The sequence below is a fragment of the Arachis hypogaea genome, chromosome 6 (assembly GCF_003086295.3).
Source record: "Arachis hypogaea cultivar Tifrunner chromosome 6, arahy.Tifrunner.gnm2.J5K5, whole genome shotgun sequence".
Classification (NCBI taxonomy): domain Eukaryota; kingdom Viridiplantae; phylum Streptophyta; class Magnoliopsida; order Fabales; family Fabaceae; genus Arachis; species Arachis hypogaea.
In genome coordinates this window covers 15741943-15753411 of record NC_092041.1, presented here as the reverse complement: position 1 = coordinate 15753411, position 11469 = coordinate 15741943, and the positions used below count along the sequence as shown (strand labels likewise).

Sequence of the window (11469 nt, the reverse complement as noted above, 5' to 3'; positions counted from 1 at the left end):
AAAAACGGAGACAGTGGGTCACCTTGCCTCAAACCTCTTTCCATGTTGAAAGGCTTAGATGGCGAGCCGTTTATCAGCACCGACATAGACGCAGTGGCTACACACTTCATCACCCATGCTCTCCATTTATGCCCAAATCCCATTTTCTGCAGCACAATATTCACAAAGCTCCACTTAACCCTGTCATATGCCTTTTGGAAGTCAAGCTTGATTAGTGCAGCCTCTTTTTTCCTCAGTTTAAGCCAACTAACTGTTTCACACGCAATAAGCGCTCCGTCATGAATTTTCCTTCCCTGTACAAACGCACTCTGGGTCTCTCCTACTAATGCTGGCATCACTGATCTCATCCTCCTAACTAGGACCTTCGAAATAACCTTATACACACACCCCACCATACTGATCGGTCGCAAGTCTTTAATCTCCTTCGCCCCTATGAATTTAGGTGCTAACGCCACCCAAGTGATATTGGCATCCGCCGGTAGCCTGGCCGTCTGGAAAAACCCCATCACTGCAGCCGTGAATTCAGAACCAATCTCATCCCAGCATCTCTTAATGAAGTTCATGTTGTATCCGTCACATCCTGGGGCCTTGGAGGATTCACAGTCCCACACAGCCTCTCTGATCTCTTCGCCCGACGGCATCACTTCTAAGGCCATAGCATCTTCCTCACCTATTTGTGCCACCAGACCATCTCTGAAACCCACAGTAGGAGAGTCTTCCTGATTGTATAAATCCTTATAAAACTCTCTGATAGCAACCTTTATTCTAGCCTGATTCCGAACCAGCCTGCCATTAATAACCAGAGTATCAATCCTATTGTTCCGCCTTCTTGCTGAAGCTATATTGTGGAAGTATCTTGTATTCCTGTCCATATCATTCACATGCCGAGATCGCGACATCTGCTTCCAGTGTACTTCTTTCCTCACATACCATCGCTCACAACACTTAACCAACGCCTTTCTTCTAGCCTCCAATGTTCCATCATATACTCCATTGCTGACCATATCATCAATCCTCTTGATCTCTTCCTCAAACTTTGTAATCTTCTTGTCCATGTCACCAAAATTTGCCTTATGCCATCTTCTCAGTGGTTCTGTCAGCCCCTTCAATTTATCTGTGAACTGCAACTCTCCCAGTGCTCTCCACTCCTCCTTTACCATCCTGAGAAATCCCTCATGCGTGAACCATGAATCAAGACTCCGGAACGGCCTGGGACCTCCTCTCAGCTTCCTACCCTCCACTATTAGCGGGCAGTGATCTGACAAACCCCTTGGTCCCCCTCGCAAATGTGCCTCTGGGAACTCTTCTAGCCACTCTAAGCTGACCAGAACTCTATCTATGCGACTGCAAGAATGCCCGCGAAACCATGTAAACTTCCGATCGGTGAGCGGTAAATCCACTAAGTTCATGTCCTGAATCCAAGACTTAAAATCTTCCGCAGACCGAGTCAACCCGGTAGTGCCTTTTCGTTCCTCTATGTGTACTATTTCATTGAAGTCTCCCATAAAACAGCACGGAACCTGACATAACCCCGCTATATAGCTCAGCTCCTCCCATATCTGAATCTTCTCAACTCTATCATGTGCACCATAGACCAAGACAAACGCACAGTTGAAACTATTTTTTAATATCACTCCTTCAACACACAACCACCTCTCTCCCTTATAACAGTTATTCAGTTTGAACATCTCCTCATCCCACATTAGCAATAAACCACCAGACACCCCATCAGACCCTACATATTCCCACCCTGTACTACCTTGTCCCCATATTCTTGCAACGTCAAACCTTGTCACTATCTGCCTTTTAGTTTCAACCAAACCTAGCATTTCTTCACACTTATGCATATAATTTGCATGTTTTACATTTTTCTTCCTAATTTTGTGCTATGATTGAAAACATGCTTCTTTGGCCTTAAATTTGCTAATTTTAATTTTCTCTTATTACCATTCAATGCCGTAATAAGTGATTTCAGGGTTTATAGGGAAGGAATGACTTAGAGGATGGAAAGGAAGCATGTAAAATTGGAAGGAACACAAGAAATTGAGGATTTGAGAAGCTGGAGCCGACGCGCACGTGTGGACGACGCGCACGCGTGATTGGTGCAGCAGACAAGCGACACGTACGCGTGGATGACGCGCACGCATGATCAGGATTTCGTTCAGCGACGCGTACACGTGGCTGACGCGTACGTGTAACAAGCGTCACGTGCTGCAATTTACAGAAAACGCTGGGGGCAATTTCTGGGCTTCTTTGGACCCAGTTACAGGTCCAAAAATACTAATTAGAGGCTGTAGAGTGGAGCTGGAAGGGAGAATCATTCAACTTCATACACACAATTTTAGGTTTAGATGTATGTTTTTATAGAGCTCCTCTCTCTAGGTTTTAGGGTTTTTAGTCTTGTTCCTTCCCAATTTCATATTTCTACCTTATTTTAATTTAGGTTTCTTCTACTTTTATTTGTTCTAGCACTTTAGTTATTTACTTCTCTCATTGTTTTCTTTATTTTGCTAATTTAGTTTATGAGTTCATGTGTTACTCTCAATTTTCATTAATGCAATTTATGTTTCACGTTTCTTATTGTTCAATTGTTTTGTTATTGTTATTTCTTTGCTTTGATTAGTTTTAGATTTTGCTATGTCTCGTTAGTTTTTTATGTTTTTATGTTATGCCTTCTAAGTGTTTGATAAAATGCTTGGTTGGATTTTAAATTAGATTTTTATGTTCTTAACTTGGATTGATCAATTAGAGACTCTTGAGTTATCAAAATTCTTTTGTTGATTGGTGATTGAGTATTACTAGTTAGCTTAGACTTCACTAAATCTAGTCTTTGATTAGGACTTGTGAACTTAAGTTGATTTTGTTCACTTGACTTTCTTTCATTGTTAGAGGTTAACTAAGTGAAAGTAGAAAGCAATTACCATCACAATTGATGATGATAATGAGGATAGAAATTTCAATTCTCAATCCTTGTTAGGACTTTTCTTAGTTGTTATTTTATTTCCTTGTTATTTACATTACTTGTTTCTTATCACAAAACCCAAAAATATACTTTATCATAACCAATAGTAAACACTTCCCTACAATTCTTTGAGAGACGACCCGAGGTTTAATACTTCGGCTAATTTTATTGGATTTGCTTAACTGACAAACAATTTAAATATTGATTGAGGTTTAATTGTCGGTTTAGAACTATACTTACAACGTAATATTTTTGTGAAAATCTTTACCGACATTTTTCTTTCGTCAGTGAGAGATCACACTTTGTTCTCTCAAGTGTTAAAAAAATGGAGAGGATCCATTTTCGTGTCTGTGAAAATTGATGGTTGGTTGTGTACGAAGAAAAACAAAATGAGATAATAGAGGAACTAATTTTGGGATCAGAGGCAAAAGGAGACAGAGAAGAGACAAGAGTGTAAGAGACAGAGGCCGGCAAGAAGCGACCACAAAAAGGAAGGGGAAAGGGAAAGGGGAGGCTCTGGTTTTCCTTTTTTTTTCTTTTTTTACAAATACAAAACGACACATTTCAGTGTTTTGATGGACGGAAAATGCCTTCGAGACTAGTATAAGTCTCGGAGTCCAAGTTCGAGGATGAAACTGGGTAACTATTAACTTCAAAAACTAATTTGAAACTCGAGTGCAATTTTAAAAACCACTTTAAAGCTTAACTCTTAATTGGGTGACTAATTTAGTTTACACAACATTTTTTATTAACAATTTTCTATACATTTTGTAAGAGTCTTATTTATGTTTCTCTTCTTTCTTTCTCATGTGTTTAGGGATAATAAAAAACTAGTCAATGATATACAAATACAAGCCAAAAGCACTATGGACATTCAAAAATTAAAAAATAATATGAAAAATAAATAAAAATGCCTTGAAAAGAAGACTTAAAAACACATATTTATCTCAGCAGATGACTCTTGAAGGCAGCAGGAGCCATGAGATCTTGTAGTTTAACTCTTGCTGACTTATTAGATCTCAAAATGCTGTCTTTTCACATCACCCGCTTTGTCCAGTTCTCATTGTTCGCAAAATTTCTTCCCATTGATCATTTGGAAATAATAATATATTTGTGCTGCTTTGGTTGCTAGCTCCAATGGAATCCCATATGGAAATATATTATGTGTTTCTTGAAAAACTTGTGTAGAAAAAGTAGTGCCTTGACTTTTGATTTAGTGGTAATTTCTTATTTCCATTCAAAAGCTTCTATGCCAATTGATGATTATATATTTGATGTATTTTTTCAAAATCAGAAGTTTTAATAATAGTGCAGCTAATTTTCTCATATTTTACTAGCATGGTCAACTTTTTTAACATGCCATCAAAATACAGGATGATTGCAAAAAATGGTAAATCTTTCAAAAATTACACACAAAAATTCACCGGTGTCCATTCATAATCTGTGCGAGATGGCAAATTCTAAAGGTTTCAAAGACAGGGGAGCACATAATTCATGAGAAAGAATGAGTACTAACATTTAAGTCTTTTACTTCTATAACATGCAAACCCTAAACTACTTCTGACTTGTAAGATTAATTTGCTTTGAAAAGAAATACTTGTTGATAATTATAGAGAGACCTTGTCTAATGAAGTACATTTGTATTCATACAAGAATTTTTATATAGGAATCAAATGGTTAAAAAAATATCACATTATAGAGTACTAATTTCCATCAAACTTTAATGCACCCTTTCTAATTTTTAAAGAACACTCTCATACTTTGAATTCACCAAGCTACCTTGTATGTTTTACAAAATCATACTACCCCCATACAGGCGAAAATACATACGAAAGGAAGCAAATGTAATTTACATAAACAAATGACAGATATATGTAAGTTAAATCAAATTTTAAGAACATAAATGTAACGTAATTTACCCTTAAAATATCCACTAGCAATAAAAAATAATGAAACTATTTATTACTATACACACAAATACTCTAACTTAAGGTAGTTCATCATGGTTAGTATACACAATACTGAGGAGGTACTTTTAACATTTAAATCGGCACCAGAAGCAGCATAAATTTACTTGACGACTAACCGGAAGATTTCTTTTTCACTGCATATGCACGCAATGCCGCCACACCAACAACAGCCATAGCAGTTCCAACTGTAAATTCAACAAAGAGGGCTATTTAGAAATCAACACTTTGACAACTTGAAAATAGATAGTGGATTTCAAGGTTAGGCTCAAATTGTGGGGAGTGGTCGCTAGAAGTAGAAACAAACCTGATGCAAAAATGAGTGTGTTTTGAAGAAGCCGATGATATTGCTTTCTTTTCCTCCCAATCTCTGTTTCTGGAATGCTTAAATGAGGGTGTTCTGCAACACTAACAATCCTATGGAACACATTGCTTGAATCACCTAATTTCATACTCAAGTGAATAGGTGCCTCTATTCCTAGTTCCTGAGTTGCCTGTGATCATCCTTACTCAGGTTAGATATGGAACTATGCATAAATTATATATATTCATTTATTCAATGATATGGTACCACTGAACTGGTCACTTAATTAAAAATGTAATAATACCTTAACTGAATCTTGTACTGCCCTTGGATATGGGGTTAAATCATCCTTGGCAGCAATGAGGAGGCATGGAACTCTATAGCCAGTGAGTTCTCCTTGTCTTGCAACCTGCTCAAGCATATCTCTAGATTTCTTCCATGAATGTTCATTTGAGCTAGAAAGCATAAAGGAAAGAGAAAAACGTATGAAACAGGAACCAAATGCCAAAAGGAAATGAAAATATGCAACTAACAGTGATAGATTAGTTCAGCTAAGGAAAACTATTCCACATTCTATGACCAATGCAAGTCTGTTAGCCATGACCCATGGTTCGGCACCTCTGCCTTGGCAAGCTCTAGATAAGTTCGGAATCAAATCAGACAACACTTGATAATGGCCAAATGAGCTAAAGTAATAGGGGTTTATGCCCTGAATAACGGAACTCTTGACCTAGGTAAGCACTCAATCCAGCAAAGGGTATAAGAATAGGCTTATATCAAAGAATATAATGATGCAGAGTTCTTTGTGCATCCTTGAATGTAGCATTATATTGTTGATTTTGGCCTTGGCATGAATCAATAGTGTGCTTCCTGGCTTTACATGTCTATGAACACATGATAGTTGGGAAACAATAGTACACAAGATACCATGACAAAGCTAAAGTTAGCAACATGTGAGTGTACAACGTGCAAGGTAGGCATTTATGGGATATTAAGTAGTTCCAATCTTATGTCAGTTTATTTTATATTATACATAAAAATATGAACATCACTTTATACACCTTTGCATACTACTCATTGAAGAGCGGGTCAGAGGAAATCACTAGTGCAAAACACTACTTCCACAGCTTAAATATAGCAATGCATAACAACAAAAGATTTGTACCATACCTGTCATACACGAAGATAGCTACATCACATGCTGCCAAATAATCCTGATTTAACAAAACTTTCGGCACTTCCCCTTCCGGAATCTCCCGCAGCACAAGAACTTTCTTGGTTCCCTATATAGAGGTAAACACCATGATAATGAGTATGGACAGTGGAGAATGCATATCAGTCCTAGTTGACTTCCTCGATAAATTTATTAACTCCCATATTTACAAGTGAGGTATAGAGCTTGAGTGGAGATGATCAGTTTTCACAATCATTTGTGTATCAATCTTGTTCTCCAACATGACACTCACCCGTATTAATTCAATGGTATTTGCTGCAAACTGTTCAGCTGTTGTCGGAGTATAATTATTTGAAAATGGCCTGTGAAAATGGAGGAGTTAATTGTTACTTTGAAAAATAACTAACATGAAGAGTTTGAGTCGATAAAATCTCATTGATAGATCTAAAAATGGTAGACAATGATTTAGGTAATTGGATTAGGAGCATACCTTCCCAAAAATGAATCCAAGAGAGCAGATTTCCCAGAATTCTTAGAACCAAAAACATAGCATTGGAATACATTCCTTTCTGTTGCTTGCTTCTTGCGATCGACTGATCTTCTGCGAGTAACACGTAGTGCTGCAGCTGGATTGCCACTATATCCAATGTAAATCAAATTAGCCACACTACATGGTGGATCGAGCAATGTCATGAGGGCCCACTGCAGAATAAATTTAAGAGATATATCAAAAAATGCCTCATTTCAAAAAATGAAAGACAGCATAACTTACACAAACCTGGGACAAAAATCCGTTGAGTGTTATGTAACCCATGTCATTTTTCTCAGCAGCATCCTTATATGGAGCATCATTCCAAGGACTGCAATTCAAAATCAAATACCAAACCTAAGACATACTACATCAAGAAGAAGAGAACTAAGAGAACATGAAAGAGTGTTTAAAGATATATATCGCAATTGCAAAAGAAGTAAACAAAGTGAAAGATTTGCAAATGACATATCACTTTTGGCTAATAGATAAATAATAAGCAACATAAAATAAATAATCAAAAGAAAAATTGAAAAAATACTTTAAAGTTTAAATGCCTGACTTTTGCCAAACATATAAATTTGTCAAAATAAAGAGACAAATTCTCCATCTAAAAATATAAAAACAAAAATTATCCGAAAAATGTAGCATGTTTACATAGAGCATGACATCACTAGACAAAAAGATAAAGCATGATACACAATAAGTATGATGCAAATTCAGAGGGACAGAAGGAAAGACAATATCTTTCTCTTTTTCCATATATAGGCTATTTAGGGAGAGGGGAGGTTGAAAGCTCACCTTGATGGAGCAGTACAAAATAGCTTATCAACTTCAGCAGGCCGTAAGGCTCGATCCTAGAGGGTATCGAGGTTCCACGAAGCAAATCAAGAAAAAACAGTATATTAGATATGGATTATCGCCTAAAAAGAGATCATGCAGAGAGGATGTTAAAGCATATATCTGTAATCATGGAATTGATAATTAAAAACATTGGTACATACTTTATCTGTGTCCAATAATCGGAAGATACCATTCAGAAATTCTACAGCTTCATTTGTTAGCTCCACACTCTGTCAATGAAAATACTTTAAAGCAAACGCTTTGTATCATTCGTAAGTTAAATAGAAAGCACCAAATAACTTTTCAACTACGTTTAATAATTTGATGACAAAAATCAATGAAAATTGTACTAATTGGTAAAAGTGCATACATCTATCATGCTTCATTGAAAGTATATAACCTTTATATAAAAAAGTATTCCTTGAAAGACATTGTTTGACAAAGCAAATGTACATTGAAAAATGCAATAACACATAAATATTTGTATCCTCCCTTCAGATGAATGATGAACAGCAAAGAATAGAAGCTGAATATACCACCTATGACGATAAAATAATTGCAATCCATTTGTCATATTTCAACAAAAGGAAAGGCAACAGATAAGGAAAGATCTGGGGAAATAACCATGCTTAACATAAGAGTTATTCTACACATAAAATATATACTTGAATTATGCAAATCACCAAATATAGAAGCCCAAGCAGCTGACTGTGATATTTACAAAACCTCAGATACTCTTTATTTTAGGCAATCAGCAACCATGAGACAACCTAAGGTAAATAGCTAACATTACAACTTCAAAGTATCTGTAGTTAGCAGTTTAGTGTTATTAATTTATCAATCACATATCTTTCTGTTATTGCTAATCCTAATAATAAATAAATGCTTCTCCCACTAAACCTCTTGCATTTAAACCAAACAGAAAGACAGTGGTGGAAATAACAGAATGAAAATATAAAGTATGACCTGATCAGAAGCATTCTTAGACGGAACTGGAAGGGAATCATTCCTGAGTTTTAAATCATTATCATATCCATAGTTTCTTAGAACAGCCCATAATGTCTCTGGGCGCCCTTTCCTAAGGAACATACTATGGACATAAAGAAATCCTGGAAAAGTAAGACCATTTGAGTTGACTCCTTCAGGTACGTTCTGTTGTACAACAGTTTTGACCCCATTTATTTCAGATGGCTGCAATGGGGCATCAAAACATTTAACCTGTTGATACATTTGCAATTTGTGAATAACCAGGCTATACACTAAGGAACTAAATATTCAAAGTATACGAAAAGAAAAGGAAATTCAAAAAAGAAAAGGACGATCCAAGTTTATAGAAAACCTGGAACTCATTTAGTTCTGTGTCACTGAGGGCATCATCCATGTCACGATCACAAAGAACAAATATTCTTCTCAATGCCCTAACACATCGATCTGTTAAAGCTTGACTTTCTTGATCAAATAATGGATCTATTGGATGTAGTACCGCTTTTTGGGCAAAATAAAAAACTTCAGGGACCTAAAGAGTAGAGTTAATATTAGATAGTTGATACTTAGTTTACAAATTCAAGGACATGGGAAATCCCAATCAAAATATCATCAAGATGTTATATATATAGCAAATAATTGGTGGCTTGCAGAGACACACGGATTTCTTCTTCTTTTTTTTTCTTTGATTTAGAAAAAAACGAAAAGTAAAAAGAAAAAAAAAATGAGATACATGGATTTATACCCTTTCACTGGACTTAATTTTAAGGGGAAAATGGGAATCCAGTTAACTGTTTTTTTTTTTTTATCTTTGTACTTCTTATCTTTGATCATTAAGTATCATCTTCACATTCAACAAGCCATATTGATACTACTGCTCTGAATAGAGCTGAGGTAGGATCCACTGATGTTTTCAAACAAGCCCAATAATATACTGCTATATTTTCATCATGTTTTCAAAGACATTATTTATGAGCTATATACAAGGCCAAATAATAACACCATAGCATGACCTACTAACAACAGTGTGGCAATACAATATACCTGGTATAGTGTAACTGCTGAGCATTCAATGCAGGTTACAATTTCCTTGAACTGTTGTAGAAGCTGATTCATGAGGCGCTCTAAGCTCACTTGCTGGCTTTCATCATGCAGATCTAGCTTGCAACCAACCACAACTACAGGCACCTTCACCTGAATCATGAACCAAAAATACAAACAGTAAAAACACTAATCGTTTAGCATCCACACATTACATTCCCTCAAGCAAAACAAACCACTCAAATACAGAAAACCATCCACCTCCAGCCTCTCCAGTTCCGGCAACCAGTAAGAACTCAACCGCGAAAAGGTCGAAGGCTCATTGCAAGCATACGTTAAAACCACCACATCAGCCTGCTTCAATTCTTCATTGCGCTTCCCCTGTTTCTCTAAGCTGCACAAAATACAACACCACCGATCTCCATTCATTTATTCATTCATTCAATGCCGTATGACTCTGATTTAAAGAGTAAACACACCACAGCAATCAGCATCAAGTATGATAACAACAATAACAACACAATCGTACAACAATTATTCAGCACATGTAAACAGAGTTCAGCTAAGAGAATGCAACTACGCATATATGGTAGTAGAATTTGTATTGAATCATAACTGATTCAGCTAAACATAAGTCTAAAATCATTGATTCACAATCTTTTTTTAGCATAAAAGGAATCTACTATTCCTTACGATTATTGAATTTTGAAATTACCATAACTTGCATCTAAAGTTGCGAGTGATGAGAGAAAGAGAGAGAGAATACCTTGAAGACGTGTCGACGACGGTGATGGGGACGTTGTCGGGGTAGAAATCGGCCGGCAAGACAGTGAGAGGGAGCACCGGCGGCACGGTCTCCGAGAAGGACTCGGAGGCTACGGCGGCGATGAGGCTGGATTTTCCGGTTCCTCGGTCGCCGGCGACGACGACTCGGACTCCATTGGTGCGGCCGCCGGAGCTTGAGTGATTCAACATTTGATGATGCGAAGTTGCGGAAGAAAAAAATGGGGGAAACAGTAAAAATCAATAATTAAGGATTCAAAAGGCGTTCATAATCATAAATAAACTATCATTTCGTTATTTGTTTTATCTTTTTCTGAAAAAAATCATGTTGCCCTATTTTCATATACGTTTTTTTATATTTTAAATATAAATAAAGATAATATGTATAAAATTCATAAAACAGTATTATTTGTTATTTAATTATAAAACTTATCATTTCAATAACATAAAATAAAGATAAAAATACGTTTTTGCAATATGAAAGATCTATATATGATTCCAACTTAGAGGATCTCACATTTTATTTTATTTATTTTATTAACAATTTTCTATAGTAAAAATAACATTCATAATATATAAAGATAAAATATTAGTTACATATAATAAAAAGATATATATGAAAATAAAAAATGGTCACATATTGGTATTTATTATTATAAATAATATAATAATACTTTATTCAAATTATATTTAAATTTATAATAAAAGATACGAAAAGATTATAATAAGAGAATAGTAGTTATAAGAAAAACTTTTAATTATTTTACAATGAAAAAAATTTATTATTTTAATAGTTTATCATTGATATTTATGAAGCAATTATGTAAAAATAAGCCTACTATAAAAAGTAGTAAACTTATGTTGTTAAGATGTTATGATTTT

The 11469-nt window shown here is 35.7% G+C and overlaps 1 protein-coding gene across 1 annotated transcript; it reads right to left on the bottom strand.

Annotated features, from left to right (window-relative positions):
* Positions 1–4669: 4669 nt before the first annotated feature.
* LOC112696202 (mitochondrial Rho GTPase 2) lies at positions 4670–10932 on the bottom strand. The gene is made up of 14 exons (XM_025748831.3): positions 10571–10932; positions 10066–10198; positions 9808–9957; positions 9119–9295; positions 8746–8997; positions 7941–8009; positions 7738–7793; positions 7186–7267; positions 6898–7109; positions 6700–6769; positions 6404–6516; positions 5538–5688; positions 5237–5423; positions 4670–5117 (listed from the first exon to the last, which is right to left on the bottom strand). Exons 1-14 carry the CDS (start codon positions 10777–10779, stop codon positions 5044–5046), a joined length of 1935 nt encoding a protein of 644 aa, XP_025604616.1. The 5' UTR covers positions 10780–10932; the 3' UTR covers positions 4670–5043.
* Positions 10933–11469: the final 537 nt, after the last annotated feature.

Bases quoted from the DNA above. Each gene is read 5' to 3' on its own strand.
- LOC112696202 (XM_025748831.3), bottom strand. From the start codon at position 10,779: ATGTTGAATCACTCAAGCTCCGGCGGCCGCACCAATGGAGTCCGAGTC. The intron at 9,958-10,065 runs GTGGATGGTTTT...TTCATGATTCAG, and splicing joins CGGAACTGGAGAGGCTGGAG to GTGAAGGTGCCTGTAGTTGT. The intron at 5,689-6,403 runs GTATGGTACAAA...TATGCTTTCTAG, and splicing joins GCTATCTTCGTGTATGACAG to CTCAAATGAACATTCATGGA.